Source organism: Xenopus laevis, chromosome 8L, assembly GCF_017654675.1.
Source record: "Xenopus laevis strain J_2021 chromosome 8L, Xenopus_laevis_v10.1, whole genome shotgun sequence".
Taxonomy (NCBI): domain Eukaryota; kingdom Metazoa; phylum Chordata; class Amphibia; order Anura; family Pipidae; genus Xenopus; species Xenopus laevis.
This window is the reverse complement of record NC_054385.1, coordinates 2222362-2240089: the sequence shown is the minus strand read 5'-3', so window position 1 is coordinate 2240089 and position 17728 is coordinate 2222362. Positions and strand designations below refer to the sequence as shown.

General features: G+C 44.6%; 2 protein-coding genes across 5 annotated transcripts in view; both read left to right on the top strand.

Annotated features, from left to right (window-relative positions):
* The window catches only part of abca2.L (ATP binding cassette subfamily A member 2 L homeolog), a 37128-nt gene extending 32992 nt beyond the window's left edge, over positions 1-4136 (top strand). For all 4 annotated transcript variants that reach the window (XM_018229422.2, XM_018229421.2, XM_018229420.2 and 1 more), the window contains 10 exons: positions 139-259; positions 335-513; positions 682-823; positions 907-1041; positions 1125-1228; positions 1313-1405; positions 1893-1995; positions 2222-2359; positions 2747-2953; positions 3265-4136. In XM_018229422.2, the coding sequence (XP_018084911.1) occupies positions 139-259; positions 335-513; positions 682-823; positions 907-1041; positions 1125-1228; positions 1313-1405; positions 1893-1995; positions 2222-2359; positions 2747-2953; positions 3265-3300 (1258 nt within the window). In that variant the 3' untranslated portion in view covers positions 3301-4136. The remainder of the gene's footprint in view (positions 1-138; positions 260-334; positions 514-681; positions 824-906; positions 1042-1124; positions 1229-1312; positions 1406-1892; positions 1996-2221; positions 2360-2746; positions 2954-3264) is intronic.
* Positions 4137-5978: 1842 nt separating this feature from the next.
* clic3.L (chloride intracellular channel 3 L homeolog) lies at positions 5979-12667 on the top strand. The gene is given in 6 exon segments (NM_001092748.1): positions 5979-6103; positions 8645-8754; positions 9867-9992; positions 10321-10427; positions 10818-10993; positions 11662-12667. Coding segments are annotated over 6 exon segments (723 nt in total). The 5' UTR covers positions 5979-6061; the 3' UTR covers positions 11824-12667.
* Positions 12668-17728: the final 5061 nt, after the last annotated feature.

Genomic DNA, 17728 nt, shown 5'->3' with positions numbered 1-17728 from the left:
GATTCCAGCAAATGTTGTTTCATATAAATCTCACAGTATCCCCACCCTGGTCCCAAGAACCCACTTTTCTCTAGGTGTACAGCAATAATTTGGGGGTGCCCCACTACATACCCATCCTGTCTTTCTCATGTTTCACAGACGGCTGCCCATTTCCAACAAGCCAATAGAAGACGACGACATAGATGTGGCCAATGAGAGGCAGCGGGTATTGAGGGGAGGAGCAGATAATGATATGCTGAAGATTGAGAATCTAACCAAGGTATCTCCATCCCCACCGGACTTCCATACACTTTTACTCTATGTCCTGCTCTCTAATCCTAATCCATTATTCTAGGTGTACAAGTCAAGGAAAATGGGCCGGATCCTGTCAGTTGATCGCCTGTGTGTTGGCGTCAGACCAGGAGAATGTTTTGGGCTGTTGGGGGTGAATGGTGCTGGCAAGACCACCACATTCAAGATGCTAACAGGAGATGAGAGCACAACAGGTGGAGAGGCTTTTATCAATGGACACAGGTAAAGTACCAACAATACTCCCCACCCTGTTTTTAGAGAAGTTTCCTTTAATTGGTCTAGTGGAGTAAAAATACTGAAAGGTAACTCCTGATTGGTTGCTATGGGTTTTTTGGGACTTTTCTCACATTATTTATGATCTATTGTGTTTCTGATATGTATGTACCACAGTATCCTGAAGGAGCTCCTGCAAGTCCAGCAGACCATTGGCTACTGCCCACAGTTTGATGCCCTGTTTGATGAGCTGACTGCACAAGAACACCTGGAGTTATACACCCGTCTTAGGGGCATTCCCTGGAAGGATGAGGAGAGGGTGAGTCCTGTGGCATAAATCCTGGCTATGGTCGGTAATTCTCATGATACTGCTGTACATTAAGTGGCTCCTCTCTCTGCTAGGTGGTGAAATGGGCATTGGAGAAACTGGAACTAAGTAAATACTCAGACAAGCCGGCTGGCACCTACAGTGGAGGGAACAAGAGGAAGTTGTCCACTGCCATCGCACTTATTGGTTACCCGTCCTTCATATTTCTGGTGAGTGTCAACATGAATTGAGGTCAACGTACAGTATTGGCATGGACGCCATGATGCCAACCATTTCTTTTTATCTGCCATAGGATGAACCCACCACTGGCATGGACCCCAAAGCTCGCCGTTTCCTCTGGAATCTTATTCTTGACATCATCAAGACTGGACGATCCGTAGTGCTGACATCACACAGGTGATTAGACCATGTGTGTTAACCTCATTGCCAGCTGGATTTGTGATTTTCAAATTCTTAACCTTTGTCTGATCCCCCCCCCAGCATGGAGGAATGTGAAGCTCTATGCACCCGACTCGCCATTATGGTAAATGGGCGCCTCAAGTGTCTTGGCAGCATCCAGCACTTGAAGAACAGGTGAGAAACGTCCATCTTTGGAAGCTTTTGCCATTGCATTTATCTCTAAACCCAAGGAAGCAATGTAATGCCCCCACCCCAGGGGGTAGGTATAGAAAATCTGGACCTACAGTTGCTATTTCACATTGTGAGCCAAACTGACCCCTCCCAGTCTATCACATGGTGTAATACAACTTCTTCAATGGAATCCATGCTTTCAGCCATTCTCCAATAAGTATGAAAGGGGGTTCTCCTCCAATGAGCATTAAATCTGTGGGTGTTTTAGCTTTCATTTTTTGAAAGTTCTCCAGTCAGACAGTTACTCGGCAAACCAGCTCATTCTCTTGCTCTGTATGTATAATTATATATATATATTTCCTTTGCCCAGGAGATATTGCCATGTTACATTGCTATGGAATTGTGGGATCTCTTGTTCTGTCAATGGCCAACATACTGTGTCCTGTTCTTCTTCCACCGCTCACACTTAACTTGTGCTCATTTTGCTCAGGTTTGGGGACGGCTACATGATAACCGTGAGGACCAAATCCAGCATAAATGTTAAGGAGGTCGTACGGTTCTTCAACAGGAACTTTCCGGAAGCCGTTCTCAAGGTGAGTTGAGTCTGTGCTGGTGGAATTCCTTGGGGGTCCTCTTTGCTTTTTCCATATTTCTGTCAATTATATGCAATTATTAGTTAATACTGTCTGTGATCCGATTGGGCTCTGTGAGTTTGTCCTTATGGCTCTGTCACGGTTGCTGTAACTCTGGTCCTCCTGCCCAATGGAATGCTGGGATTTATAGTTCAGATTGATAACCTGGGGGGTTTGTACCCTGCAGGAGCGGCACCACACCAAGGTACAATACCAGCTGAAGTCCGAACAGGTGTCGTTGGCCCAGGTGTTCAGTAAGATGGAGCAGGTTCTGGATGTCCTTGGAATTGAAGATTATTCTGTCAGCCAGACCACCCTGGATAACGTGAGTAGAGGTCTATGTTCCCATCCTTTAAAGAGAGATGAACCCTAAAATATGTGTTTAGCTTAATTATCCTGAATTTCAACCCCTAAAAGATCAGCCAAAGGCTATGAAGACCTATTATGGCCAGAGAACCCTGAGCAGTACTTTGTTTCCCTTGCTACATAGAGGCAGGTTCCTCCTCCTCCAACCACAAAGCTGCGGATTGATAACTGGCTCTTTTCTTTTTACCAGAAAAGGGAGCTCTCGCGCCTTACATGGCTTTCACTGTTTATAACCGTCCTGTAGCTCTGAATCCCCTCTCCCTATGCTAGTTCTGGAGAGAAGTGTGCACCTCACGTTTGTACAACACGTTCATTAACCTGTCGTTTTCACCTCCATCATATCCAGGTATTTGTAAACTTTGCAAAAAAGCAGAGTGATAACATGGAGCAGCAAGAGGCCACCCCAAACTGTGCAGCAGCCACGCCTCTGGACAGGGTGCTGAGCCTTCTCAGGCCACGGACAACACCCACTGAGCTCCGGGCTTTGGTGGTAGAGGAGCAGGAGGATCTGGACACAGACGATGAAGGGCTGATTAGCTTTGAAGAGGAGAGGGTGAGACTGTGTGTTGTATGGGGTGTAGGGCAGGGAAAAGCCTTGCACCACTCCTAAATTCTGTTTTTGTCTTTTTGGCATGCCTGTTGCATCGCTCTTTAGAGTATCATCCCTGCAGTTACCACCAACTACCACTAGAGGGAGAGCTGAAGGGAATAGTCTAGAATTCTCAGGAGTAGAAAGGGCCTGGAAATACTCGCTGCAGTTTAAGCAAGCAACCACTGGGGGGAGTAACATAAGGGATGAAGCCAGGATTGACAGCCAGCCATTGCCTTGTTCTAAATGTTCTACCCCTGTCCTTGTTCCTACAGGCCCAGTTGTCGTTCAATACAGACACGCTCTGCTAGTGGAAATTCCGCTTATTTCTGGACGTCTTTTCTCCCATTCTGCTCTCTGGCTGCCGAAGCACAGCCCCCCATTTTCCCCAAGAATGTCTTTGTCTCCCCAACACTGGACGGGGGAGGCGATCAAGCTAAATGCAGAACTAGGCTGGACATTGGCTGGGACGCTGCCCCCTTGTGTTCAAGGTTCATACTGCTGCTACGGTGCATGGAAGGTGTCCAGCCCCAATGTCTTCTGGGTATCACAAGAGACTCCATGTTGTTCTGTGTAATGTAGCTGCTGCTCTGGAATAAACTCTCCAGGTCGGTCTCAGCGCTGCTTGATAAATCCATCCCAAACTGCTGCATTTGTGAAAGACACGAGGGACTGCGTGATTGGCTCCAGGCTCGGCCACCACTGGACTCCTGTGATTGGGCAGAAACTGGCAGAGAATTTAGTACTGAACCAATGAGCAGCCCCCCATTTCTGCAATGTCAAATTTAAAACTCCAGCACCTTCTGAATTCCAGGCTGGAGGTTCTTTTGCCCCAACACACGTTTTGTTTTCGCTGACTTTTATGTACATACCCCCCCCCATCCGACGTCTTTATGTTGTGGTTCCAGTTTCAGTGCTGCCCCCCTGCTGTTTCCTTGTGCAATATCTGTGTGCCATGTCATGGGGGGCTCACATCAGCGGGGAACAACTAACCCCCCAGTTTTTGGGCATTTGAAGATCTGCACTGCCAAACCCGACAGAAAGACAGAGAAAGGGAAATGTTTGTGTGTAAATAACTCCCCCGTCACTTTCTTTCCTTTTACAGAATTGCAAATGAAATGACCAAATCCATGCACTTTATATTGTGGCCCCTGTGTCGCCTCTCTTTCTTTCCCGTCGGGGGTGAGGAGCTCTCTGGGGCCCCTGCAGAGGAATTGGTACTCACACTTGATTCTGTAGGTAGGTGGGAGTGATACTAAGAGGGTAGAGTAGAAGCAATAAGTAGAGACAGTGAGTAAGAGGTAGTAGTAAACTCTTATTGGAATAAGTTGTATTCACACCTTTTTTGGTAGGCGAGTAACATTACATATTGTAAGTGAGTAGAGTAGTACTTGCTGCTTTTTGTAGACGGGCGATTACTTGCACCTTCCTTTAAAAGTAGTAGCTCCTTTTCTTTTTGTGGGTGGGTGGAGTAGTATTCACTGCGTTCTGTAGCTGGGTGCAGTGGTACTCACTCCTTCCTCCCCATTAGAGAGTACTGTAGTACTAATTCCTCTTCATGTGGGTGAAGGAGCACTCCTTTCTTCATAAGGGACTACATCTGTACTTATCTTCTTTTCTAGGTGCGTGGACATGCAATTTAAAGTCTTTTGTAGGAGGGTAGTGGTCACATCTTTCTCTATGAGGAGTACAGTGGTACTTGTTCTTTTCCTTTTAACAGGTAGAGTAGTACTCGCTCCTTTTCTCTGTGTAGGTGGGGAGTAGTACTTCTAGTGCAGGTGCAGCTGTGAGTAGAGTAATAGTAACCGTCTGGTTTGTTGCTAGAAGTATGTTCAGTGCATATTTGGTAACAATGACAGGAGTAGTAGGTATGAGGGAGGAGGTACCCAGACACTGTCGGAGAATAAACACACAGTCCCGTGCATGCGGCACAGCAAATCAGCCAAGCAGAGAGTAAGAATGTTGTAGGACCCACACTCAGAATGTATTGGCCAAGCCATTAGTAACAACTCAATATCTGGGAGGCTGCTGATCAGAGCTTGTCATGATTCTGGAATGTGGCTCCGTTTCCTCAGCCCAATAATTACTCTTCATACTGGAACTGGGTCACAGGATTCTGCCTCCTCCTCTGTGTATGTTTTATTCCTTACTCTGTGTGTATATTTATACTTATGGTTGGGCTCATACAGTCTGACCACCTGGGTATGGCCGGGGGGGGAGGACTTTGGACCCTGATCCAGAATCTGGTGGTTGGAGGATAATGGATCTTGGTGGAACATTTTTGTTGCTTGGTCAAAAAGAAGTGGGGCCCACCTTCATATTATCACATTGATACAGTAGTAGCTGAGTGCAGGAATACAGAGACGGGGCTCCCAGAACCCTGTTCTCACTCTGGTTTCGCCTAAAACTGTATTTATCATCAGATTCCATTGCTCCGATACAAGTGAACCAATCAGATAAACGATGAGACACAGATGGATGTCATTGCTTCCCCTTTATTCAAGCCTGGGTGAACAATTTATCATTTACCCAAAAACTTGTAAAACTTCCCTAAAATCCGTTCATTCCTCGTTGTCACTGGGTTTATGGTTCTGTGTAAATGTTATTGTTATTAACGGTTGTAGCTGACACCTGAAACAATGTAGCAGAGCCCATTTACTCACCTGGAGCAGAACCGGCTTCCACTACATTGTTTCAGCATTGGAATTGTCCTTTTAGCCAGTGACTAATTATCAGGGCCGGATTGGGGAGAGCTGGGCGGCCTGGGGTGTGGGGGATATACAGCAGCAGTTTGGGGGTTCAGTGCCAGCCCCAGTGATGGTAGTTGTGACACATCCCTGCAGGTGAGGGGAGGTAAAGTGGGGGATGCACAACAGTGACGTTGTGACGCAGGAATGTAGTCGGAGCAGGTTGCTGGGAGTGCCGAGTCCTGTGTCTGACTCTCTGGAGAAGCAGCTGAACATTCCGACTGAGCCAGTGCAGGAGGAACAACAAGAGCAGAGACCTGACTACAGGACTGGGATCCATCAGTAGAACCGAGCAGGAGGGCTGCACAGAGCAAGACCCACAGTTATGGCCGAGCAGGGACAATTCACCTTGGAACTCTTCGTAAAGGTAACTCATCTGTCACCTGGGAAGTGCCTTATCAGCCGGAGCCTCTAGAGAACCAAATCTCTTGACATTCACTTGATTCTCTGCTCCAACCTTCAGTCAGAAGCCCCTTCCCAGCCACTGGATCTATGTATGCTGCAGCCTACACTGCACTCTATGCCGCCCAGAGTTCCTAGCCACAGGTGCACCGGCCTGGGTAAATCCCACCAGTTCCTGATTTAACCCCTGCAGCGGCAGCCGGAAAACACTGGCACAGTTCAGCATTTTTTAGGGATCACTATTCCTCCTCCTCTTCTTTATGCCACTCTGGTGGCTCTAGGCTGCAGGTGCTGCCATATTGGTTGCCTTGTTGCTCCCGAGCAGAGTAGAATTATCCCGTCTTGACAAGATAAATGTGCCTTTGTTTGTTTGTTGTGATTCTCTGCAGCAGGGAAAGCCCCCAGGGGCAGTTATTACCCCGTAACTGAATTTACTTCATCTTCAAAGGGAAAATTGCCCTAAATTCTTTTTTTCAGGTTTGCTGGTCCTTTCATTAAACCTAAAAGGCAAGTTATTTTATCCAATCTGAAGTTTATCTCTTATTGAGCCCTAATGATTCAAACATGGAGATGGGGGCACTCCGTTCTTTCATTTTTCCTTTATTACCCACAAAGAATCTTTCTGTTGGGCAACGTACCAGGAGTCACGGATAAACTGGTTGGTTTTCTATTGTTTCCACCAGAGCAAAGAAATGCGCAGTGTTTTTTTATATCTGATCGGAGACAATAAAAAGCCAGTGATGAAAGGATTAAATACAATTAGAAGGCCAGTAAATGCAGATGAGCCACTATGGCCGGTGCAACCAACTCGTTCATGCTGTCTCTTCTCTACACACCATGAGTCAGCTGCTCGCTGTAACCCATAGCAACTCCAGGGTTGATGTTCCCAGCAGTAGTGGACCACGGGCTGATGGGTTGCTAAGGGTTACAAGGGTATATTTGCCTGTGTTTGTGTACACAGCCGCATTGTTCCATCATTTATTTATACAGCAGATTAGTAAGACAACGCCAATGGCTGTGGTTCTAATTGGCACTATAATTAAGCTTATTATGGCACTGTCTCCTTATAGGAGTAACATCTGGTGCCAGGGACAGGGTGAGGCCAATGAGATATAATCAGAATAATGGCGCATTCCCTGACTCATCTGGGTGGTTCCAGTCCATTCTCCTGCAGATCCCGATGCCAAATTTGCTGCTTGGGAATCTCCTGCCCCCTGTACTGTGCTTTACTGGGCCCCACAGATAATTGTTTTTCAGGCCCCAAAGTGTTTACAGTTTGACCTGTTTTACCAATATTTATTGAAATTCTATATGAATTAGGGTCTCATGGGGCCCCTATATACTGTATATCCTGGGCCCCCTGCAGCCGCAGGGTCTGCTTCCTCTGTAGTTACACCCCATGGCTTCAGACTGAGCCCATTGTAGGGGGGCAGTTTGGGAAGTATTACTGGGGGCATTGTGTAGAGCCAGTGTTGGACTAGCCCACAGGGATACCAGCAAAAGTCCCGGTGGGCCACGGTGTCAGTGGGCCCTCATGCTGCTAAATGCTATGACAAGAAAGAGGCTAAATAGATGGAATAATAGATTATAGTATGTAAAAGAAAGAGACTAGGAGAATAGAGGTTGAGTGATGAGAGGAAAAATAATAGCACTAAGAGTGGCCCCCTGGTCTAAGATTAATTAGTGGGCCCCTAGTCAAAGGTTTTTGGGTGGGCCCCTGGTGTCCCAGTCCGACACTGTGTAGAGCTGCACCTGGGCTGGCGTGAAGCTTAACACAGAGACAGGGCGTAGCAACCTCTGTATGTAAAGACTTCTAGACAAATCTGACAGTTGCCATTGTTCTCTTCAGCCCCCGTGTCCCATAGACGAGCACAGGAGCATCAGGATGAGCCGCCCTCCTGGCAACCTGGACTTTCCAGTCCAACAGGTCCCCGGCCGCTCATTGATATTTCCCAATTTAGTTGGGAGCAGGTGGGTGGAACCAATTCCTCTCTGCTCCGAACCCAAATTGTTGTGAAACCTTAGAGTGTCTCAATGATCTGCCTCCTTTCTGCCCAAATTCCTGCAGGCCGGTCCTATGGCCGGTGCAACTCGAATAGGTGGCCATCAGTCTAATTGTCAGCTGGCTCACTATAAAGCAAAAGATCTTGGCCCCCAGTGTCGGACTGGCCCAGGTGTTAGTGGGCCCTCTTGTCTCTTAACATGTGGCCTATTTCATGGTCATTCCCTATTTCTTTATGGGGGAAAATGTTGAATAATGGGAGAATATTGTAAGTATATATAAAAGACTAAGAGAATAAAGAGGTTGAGTGAGTAGAGGAGGAATAATAATTTGGAAAGGTCCACTGTCTAAGGCTTTCTGGCGGACTCACGGTTTTAGGTTTTCTGGTGGGCCCCTGGCATCTCTGTCCGACACTGTTGGCCCCTCGGTCACATGATCCATGGAGAAGCCAATCATCTTGTGCCTTCGGTGTTCCTGTTGTTTACACCACTTTGTCTCCTCCAGGCCAGCGATGATGGTGAGAGTATTGGCAACTGCCCGTTCTGCCAGCGCCTCTTCATGATATTAATTCACAAAGGGGTGCCCTTCACCCTGACAACCGTCGACATGAAAAGGTAAGCGCTCGAATCAATGCTGGGGGTTCACACGCCCATCTGTGGCTTCTACAGAAAAGAGGGGCACAGTTAAAGGGCTACTAAACCCACATTTTTCTTTGTTAGAGAACGGCTAATTCTAAGCAACTTTTCAATTGGCCTTCATTATTTATTTATTTTTATAGTTTTTGAATGATTTGCTTTCTTCTTTTGACTCTTTCCAGCTTTCAAATGGGGGTCCCTGACCCCATCTAATAGACACAAATGCTATGAAAGGCTACACATTTATTGTTAATACTCATCTTTAAATTCAGGCCTCTCCTTTTCATATTCCAGTCTTTTATTCAAATCAATGCAGAGTTGCTAGGGGAATTTGGACCCCAGCAACCAGATGGCTGAAATTGCAAACGCACAGCTGCTGAATAAAAAGCTAAATAATTCAAAAACCACAAATAATAAAAAAATAAAGACCAATTGCAAATTGTCTCAGAACGTCTCTCTCTACATCATACGTACAGTTCATTTAAAGGTGAACAACCACCTGCAGTGCCATGCACCATCAAAGAATGTAAGCGGTTCTACGTTACTACATTGTAAGGAAGGGTCGGATGCCTTTTTTTGTGTCTGCGTGGGATAATCTTGGTGGTATTTGTCCCTTTTCAGTAGTCAGTCGCAGGGATAAATAACAAAGAAGCAGCCATTGTTTCTGGAGAGGCCTGACAAGGGGGTATTGTGTGCTGCCCAATAGGAGCTCAGGGAGCTGTGTCTCCTGCTGCATTTCTATACACTGCGTCTGTTTACTCCCCAGCACTCACGCACAGCAGTACTGAGTACCACAATGCTCTGCTAATCTCCTGCTGCTAAATATATATATATATACAGTCAGGCAGGTGAGTCTGGTTTCACAACATATCACTGCGTATGGTTCAGTTATACGAGAGTCACTGAAGAGCAAATGTTCTCTGTTTCTCTTTCGTTTAACTACAAGGTATAGCCCACAGCATTCCTCCTCTGCTTGTATTATTTGCATACATATGGACAGGAGCTGCCATGTTGCTTTAGCATCCAGGGTGCAGCTGGGAAGGGCCAGACAAGGCAGGGGCTCACCCATTGTCTAATTTGCTTCCATTCAGGGCCCCAGAAGTGCTGAAAGATTTGGCCCCTGGTTCCCAACCACCATTTCTCCTCTACAACAATGAAGTTAAAACAGACACCAACAAGATCGAAGAGTTTTTGGAGGAGCTTCTCCAACCCCCCAGGTAAGTGGGGTACAGTTTCCAGGTGTCCATAGGAAATTCATCACATTCTCTCTCTCTTCCTTTACTTCCATCCTGGAAGCATTAGTCACTTCCTGTTAGTCATGTGACTGTCTCTACTTCCTTCCTGTATAAATACAGCACTTCAGTTACGCTTTACGGCAGGGATAGAGATATTATATCACAGCAATAGACTACGGATCCTTTATAGCAGAAAATGTTGGTGTAGGTTGGGTGCACCTTCAGATTCTCCCAAATAATTTTCTATAACAAATAGATTTCGTTTTTCTGAATAAATCAGGTGCTGACCGCTGTTTTTTTTATCCCCCAGTTATCCCAGGATGACTCCCAAGTATAAAGAATCAAACACGGTGGGAAACGACATATTCCACAAATTCTCGGCTTATATCAAGAACCAACTGCCAGCTCAGGAAGAAAGTAAGTACAGGGAACGGCCGCTGATATGGGATGTGGGAGGGTCTATCCTCTATGACCATGGGAAAGAGAGCAGCCCAGGAGCAGGCATACCCCTCTGTTGGACTGTGCTAATCTGTCCTGTTTCCCTGAAAATTTTCCAAAACTGCGAAAAATTGCATTAAAGTCAATGGGCTTGTTGCGAGTGCTGAGCAGTTGAACACCATTATGTTTTTTGAGCTGTTAGAGCTCAGTGATCACATGGAGCTTCACCAACCCACCCAAAAAAAGTAGGTATTGCCTGAATTTGACTGCACTGCTCCCACTCCATAACATTAAAAAGATGTAACAACTTGTTTTTACCTTGTAGCAATGAGTAACAGCTGTATAACCTCTTTCTCTCACCCTCTTTAGCTCTACAGAGGAACCTGCTAAAGTACCTACTGTTATTGGACCAGTACCTGCTGGCTCCTCTTCCACACGAAATCAAAAACAACCCAAACCAAAGGGTCTCACATAGGAAGTTCCTGGACGGCGACAATCTGACCCTGCCTGACTGCAACTTACTGCCCAAACTTAATATCATCAATGTGAGTACCAACCTGCCCCCACCCGCTGAGGACCACAGCATTCCTACCATTAAACCTATATATATAAATACAAATATACAGGGAAGGAATGTTCTGGGCACACAATAAGCTATACCCTCATACTGTACTGTCTAAGGGAATCAATATGGCACCTCCCTCCTCCCATATGTATAAATAAAAATATACAGAGAAGGAATGTTCTGGGCACACAATAAGCTATACCCTCATACTGTACTGTCTAAGGGAATCAATATGGCACCTCCTCCTCCCATATGTATAAATACAAATATACAGAGAAGGAATGTTCTGGGCACACAATAAGCTATACCCTCATACTGTACTGTCTAAGGGAATCAATATGGCACCTCCTCCTCCCATATGTATAAATACAAATATACAGAGAAGGAATGTTCTGGGCACACAATAAGCTATACCCTCATACTGTACTGTCTAAGGGAATCAATATGGCACCTCCTCCTCCCATATGTATAAATAAAAATATACAGAGAAGGAATGTTCTGGGCACACAATAAGCTATACCCTCATACTGTACTCTCTAAGGGAATCAATATGGCACCTCCTCCCATATGTATAAATACAAATATACAGAGAAGGAATGTTCTGGGCACACAATAAGCTATACCCTCATACTGTCCTTTCTCTTTCAGACCGTTTGCAAATACTACCGAAAGTTTGAGATTCCCAGAGACCTTGAAGGGGTGACCCGCTATTTGGAGAATGCGTCGCAGATGAAGGAGTTCAAGTACACCTGCCCCAACACAGAGGAGATCCTACTGTTCTACCGCACTGTGGTTAAGCCAATGAAGTAAAGGATTCCCAGCGCACCCCCTGTTAAGACTGAGCACATGGACACAAGATAAAAGTGCAAGAGAGCCGCCATCTTTTCCCAGTGCTGTCCCTCCTCTCTGGCACTGACACAGCAAAACAGCTTATGACCAGGCACAGAAGGACTTTGATAAGACATTAAGTGGCAATTTAGAAATTCATCAACACCGCCAGATCCGTTACTATGGCTGGGCACAATACTGATCCGTGTATAGAAGTCTGGGATCTCAAATATTTAATTCATTTTATTTAAAGCTACAATATTTAGTGCAACAGCCATAAGTTGCAAATAGAAAGTTATATATATATATATATCTCTTTTATAGCTAATGAGCAATGAATTTACATTCTGCATGGCGGCACAGAAGTTTGTACAGTCTGCAGCATGCATGTCATAATTGTACCCAGCTCTCCTCAGGCAATGTTTCTATACGAGCTATATATATATATATATTATATATATAATACACAATAATATCCTGTAAATGATGTTCTTATATACGGTGCTTAGTGATGTCATTGCTTATAATCGGAACTTAGTGATGTCATTTCTGTCACATGACTCATGTGTATTATAAGAAATAAAGTTCCCCTGTTGCAAAATATGAGGATATTAGAAGTCACCCCGGGGTTCCATGACCTTCGGCCTCGTGCTTTGATATGGTCATGGAACTTATAATATCCTTATATTTTACAATAGGGGTACTTTATTCACTATATATATATTGCTTGGAAAGATTAAAATGTATCTATGCTAACCACAAGCTAATTGTGAATGGAATGGAAATGGAATTAATTGCGTTACAAAATAAAGATTTTTTTCCTGTTTTTTTCCATCGATTGAAGAGTGGAATTGTGACCCTGATGTTTTTAGGGGATTCCTATGGTCACACTGTAGTCTGAGAAACCCAAGTCTCCCCCACTCAGCACTGTCCAAGGTACAGAGCTCTGATTCTCTGTACTTCCTGCTCCTGGGCTGTTCTCTTTCCAATGGTCTGACAGGAACCTCCCCCTGGGTAAGTGAATCCAATCTCCCCCAGTACTTACCCAGGTACAGAGCTCTGATTCTCTGTACTTCCTGCTCCTGGGCTGTTCTCTTTCCCATGGTCAGACAGGAACCTCCCCCTGGGTAAGTGAATCCAATCTCCCCCCAGTACTTACCCAGGTACAGAGCTCTGATTCTCTGTACTTCCTGCTCCTGGGCTGTTCTCTTTCCCATGGTCAGACAGGAACCTCCCCCTGGGTAAGTGAATCCAATCTCCCCCAGTACTTACCCAGGTACAGAGCTCTGATTCTCTGTACTTCCTGCTCCTGGGCTGTTCTCTTTCCCATGGTCAGACAGGAACCTCCCCCTGGGTAAGTGAATCCAATCTCCCCCCAGTACTTACCCAGGTACAGAGCTCTGATTCTCTGTACTTCCTGCTCCTGGGCTGTTCTCTTTCCCATGGTCAGACAGGAACCTCCCCCTGGGTAAGTGAATCCAATCTCCCCCAGTACTTACCCAGGTACAGAGCTCTGATTCTCTGTACTTCCTGCTCCTGGGCTGTTCTCTTTCCCATGGTCAGACAGGAACCTCCCCCTGGGTAAGTGAATCCAATCTCCCCCAGTACTTACCCAGGTACAGAGCTCTGATTCTCTGTACTTCCTGCTCCTGGGCTGCTCTCTTTGCCATGGTCAGACAGGAACCTCCCCCTGGGTAAGTGAATCCAATCTCCTCCAGTACTTACCCAGGTACAGATCTCTGATTCTCTGTACTTCCTGCTCCTGGGCTGTTCTCTTTCCCATGGTCAGACAGGAACCTCCCCTGGGTAAGTGAATCCAATCTCCCCCAGTACTTACCCAGGTACAGAGCTCTGATTCTCTGTACTTCCTGCTCCTGGGCTGCTCTCTTTCCCATGGCCCATAGAGATGAATGCAGCAGGAAAGTATTTGGGCTGCTTCACACTGCTTGCCCTGAGCCATACACAGTAGCCCAGTGAATAAAGGCCAGTCAGCCCGAGTCTCATCCTTGGTAACAGAACAGGGCTGATAATGAGAAGTCATGAGAAGATTTGTGTTGTAACAATATTTGTCTTCAATCTCTACACACGGGCAAAGGGCAAGAAATGGGTTTAAGAGAAAAGTAGAAAATCAGCTAAATAATGACACAATAATAGTAATAATGATAGTATTAATAATAATATTAATAATAGTATTAATGATAGTATTAATAATAGTAATAATAATAATAGTAATAATAATAGTAATAATAGTAATAATAATAGTAATAATAATAATTATAGTAATACTAATAATAATAATAATAGTAACAAATGAGAGAGTTCAGCTCAGAAGGGACATTTAACCATTTCTACTCCGTGAATCAAGTGTAAGTCCATGAGTGAGTTGGTTCTCATTAGAGAATATAAAAGTGTTGGGCTTGTAGATCCCCCACTTGTCTGTAGATGAAGCCCCTCTCTTTGTTTTTATCACAACAACAGGGATCCTTTCTACTTCCCAGGGAAGGAAACATTTCCAAACTGGAAAATGCCGCAGCAGCCGCAGCAGCGATATGTCTCCATTGTACCATAGAAGAACCTTTTGTCACTTGCACAATTCTACTCACCATGTTGCTTGATAGTAAGCTCCAAAGTCCACTCCACTCAAACCTCAACTTTAAAGGGGAACTAGCAGCATGAAAATGGAATAGAAGCTTCAGCATACTGAAATGAGAAACTTTCTAAATACAAACAATGAAATATTCTGCCTGGTAAATGGCGAAATATAAATAAAAATCCACAAAACCAGAGGTATGTCTTTAACCCTTTACAGGAACTAAAAGACAGTTGATGCACATTCTCTATACACTGGGACAGAGACTGACCCACAAGAGCTTGGAAATAGATTCCTTATTAAAAGTTCTGTCTCACTGTGTGAACATTATATATTTACAGAGAATGGGAAGTTTATATCAAGTGATGCTTTAGCTCAGTCATTGTTTAGTCGTCTGGCAACACTAAGGTTTTGAGTTCAAATCCAGCCAAAGCCCTGCAGTAAATGATTCCTTTAAAGTGCAGTCTCACTGTGTTTGATCTATATATTTACTAACAACGGGGAGATTGTATCAAGCGATGAAGATCAGACGTCACAGTGAGGTTGGACAAAATTACTGTTAGTTATATTTGTGGCACATCTATATATTCACAAGAAAAAATTCTTTTTTTTCCTTATATATCCCAATAGCGCAGGGGTAAAATGTGAGATTTTCGTTATAAGGGTCGTGAGTTCAATTCTTACCTCAGCCCTGGGCTTAGTGATCCCGTTAAAGCGTTTTAGAACGATATAGTTACTAAGAATGGGGAGATTGTATCAAGTGATCAACATTTGTTTAATTATATTTGTGGCAGATCTATATATTTATAAAGAATTGGAATTTCATCTTGAATGACCCAATAGCGCAGGAGTAAGACGTGAGATTTGCGCTGTAAGGGTCGTGAGTTCAATTCTTACCACTACCCTGGGCTTAGTGATCCCTTTAAATCGCTGGCTCAACTTTATGGAACAATTTATTTACTAAGAATGGGGAGATTGTATCAAGAGATCAAGATCTTGTTTAAGTTCTATTTGTGGCAGATCTATATATTTATAAAGAATTTTAGGTTAATCATGACTGACGCTATAGCGCAGTGGTAAATACTTTGTTTTTCATTGTAAGGGTCGTGAGTTCAATTCTTACCACAGCCCTGGTCTTGATATTTTATAACTATATATTTACTAAGAATGAGGAGATTGTATCAAGCAATCAAGATCTTGTTTTGGTTATATTTGTGGCAGATCTATATATTTATAAAGAATTTGAGCTCAATCAAGACTGACGCTATAGCGCAGTGTTAAATACTTTGTTTTTCGTTGTAAGGGTCGTGAGTTCAATTCCCACCACAACCCTGGGCTAAATGCAGTCTCAATGTTTTACAACTATATGTTTACTAAGAATGGGGAGATTGTATCAAGCGATCAATATCTTGTTTTAGTTAAATTGGTGGCAAATCTATATATTTATAAAGAAATGCGCCTAAACCTTGAATGACCCAATAGCGCGTCGGTAAGTAAACGGTTTTCCACTGGAAGGGTCGTGAGTTCAATTCTTACCGCAGCTCCGGGCTAAGTAAACTCTTTCAAGTGCTGTTTCAATGTTTAAGAACTATATATTTATTAAGAACGGGGATATTAATATCAAGTGATTGAATAGCTCAGTGGAATTGTGTGGGCCTTGCATTGCAAGGGTTCTGAGTTCAATTCCTGCCAAAGCACTTTTCTAAATGTTCATTTAAAGTTCTATCACAACTTGTTTTAACTATATATTTACTAAAAGTAGACTTATTTGTATCAAATGATGCGATGGCTCAGTGGAAGTGTGTTGGTCTTGCAACGCAAGGTTTCTGGGTTCAATCCCTGCTAACGCCTCGGGCTAAAAAGCTACTTTAAAGTTCTGTCTCAAATTATTTGAACTATATATTTACCAAAAATTATCAATTAGAAAGCAAGTGGTGTAATGGCGCAGTGGATATGTGTGCACCTTCCAACGCAATGGTTCTGAGTTCGATTCCTGAACATGTCAGAATTCCAAGATCCAGGTAAGTCCAGTGTTCCAGGTAAGTGCCCTCAAAACATCTAAATACTGTGTTCCATGTCAGTGTCCACCAGATGAGACAAGTCAAGATGGCCGCAGTCTGGGTTCCAGGTAAGTGTCAACAAGATGGCTGCAGCCCGGGTTAAAGGTAAGACGCGTCAAGATGTCCGGGTCCCAGGTATGACGCATCGAGATGTCCGGGTTCCAGGTAAGACGCATCGAGATGGCCGCAGTCCGGGTACCAGGTAGGATGCATCAAGATGGCCGCAGTCCGGGTTCCAGGTAGGACGCATCGAGATGGCCGCAGTTGGGGTTCCAGGTAAGACACATCAAGATGGCCACAGTTCAAGGTAAGATGTGCAAATGTGGGGGAAGTTGGGGTATCAAGCAAGATGGCTGAATGTCGAGGTTCAAGCAAGATGGCCGAAATAAGAACTAAATTTTTAGAGGACCAAAATTATCATTTTTACCACTACTTTTTCTATAACCCCTACTTTTCAACTGTGGAGTGGCCCTTAGGGCCGAACCCATGTTGACTTCGGCCTACTTTTCCCATCTGGCTGCGTTCCACACAGTCACAGACGGGATTTGAACTCTCGCCCTCCTCTCCCACCTGCCTGCAATCCGCACAGTCACAGATGGGATGTGAACTCAGGCCGACAGGTTCTGCTACCCAGCAGTGCTACTCCACGAGCCACCTGTCCGCACATGAACTCATTGTGTTTTTGGTAAATTTATCATGGATTATCATGTTTGTTCAGCACTTTAAAGAGAAAAGGAACTTTTCAATCGCTGCTACACGTGGAATCAAACCCAAGTCCTTTGGCCCAGAGACTCAACTAAGCAGGAGTGCTACCCCATGAGCCACCTTGCCACACAAGATTCAATGTTGGTTTTGGTAAATTTATCATGGATTATCCTGCTACAGCTGAATACAAACTACACAGCAGTGTTACCACGAGTCACTGTGCCACCCAACAGATGAGCATTGTCTTTTGTATATACATCATCAACATATTTCAAATACTACTAAGGCTGAATTCAAACTCAAGATGACAACAATCTATGCCAAATGCATTATCCACTAGGCCACCACGTCACATCAACAACTCCCTCTCCCTTATTTATATGGTATTGACCCGACACTCCATAGCAAACACATAGAGGAAGAGGCAAACACTGCCAACCATGGAGTCTCTGAGCTGCTCACTAACACTGCCCATTTGTTAGAGAAAACAAGAGGCTTCTCCAGCCTTCAGCTTGGGTTTCTCCAGGAGGCA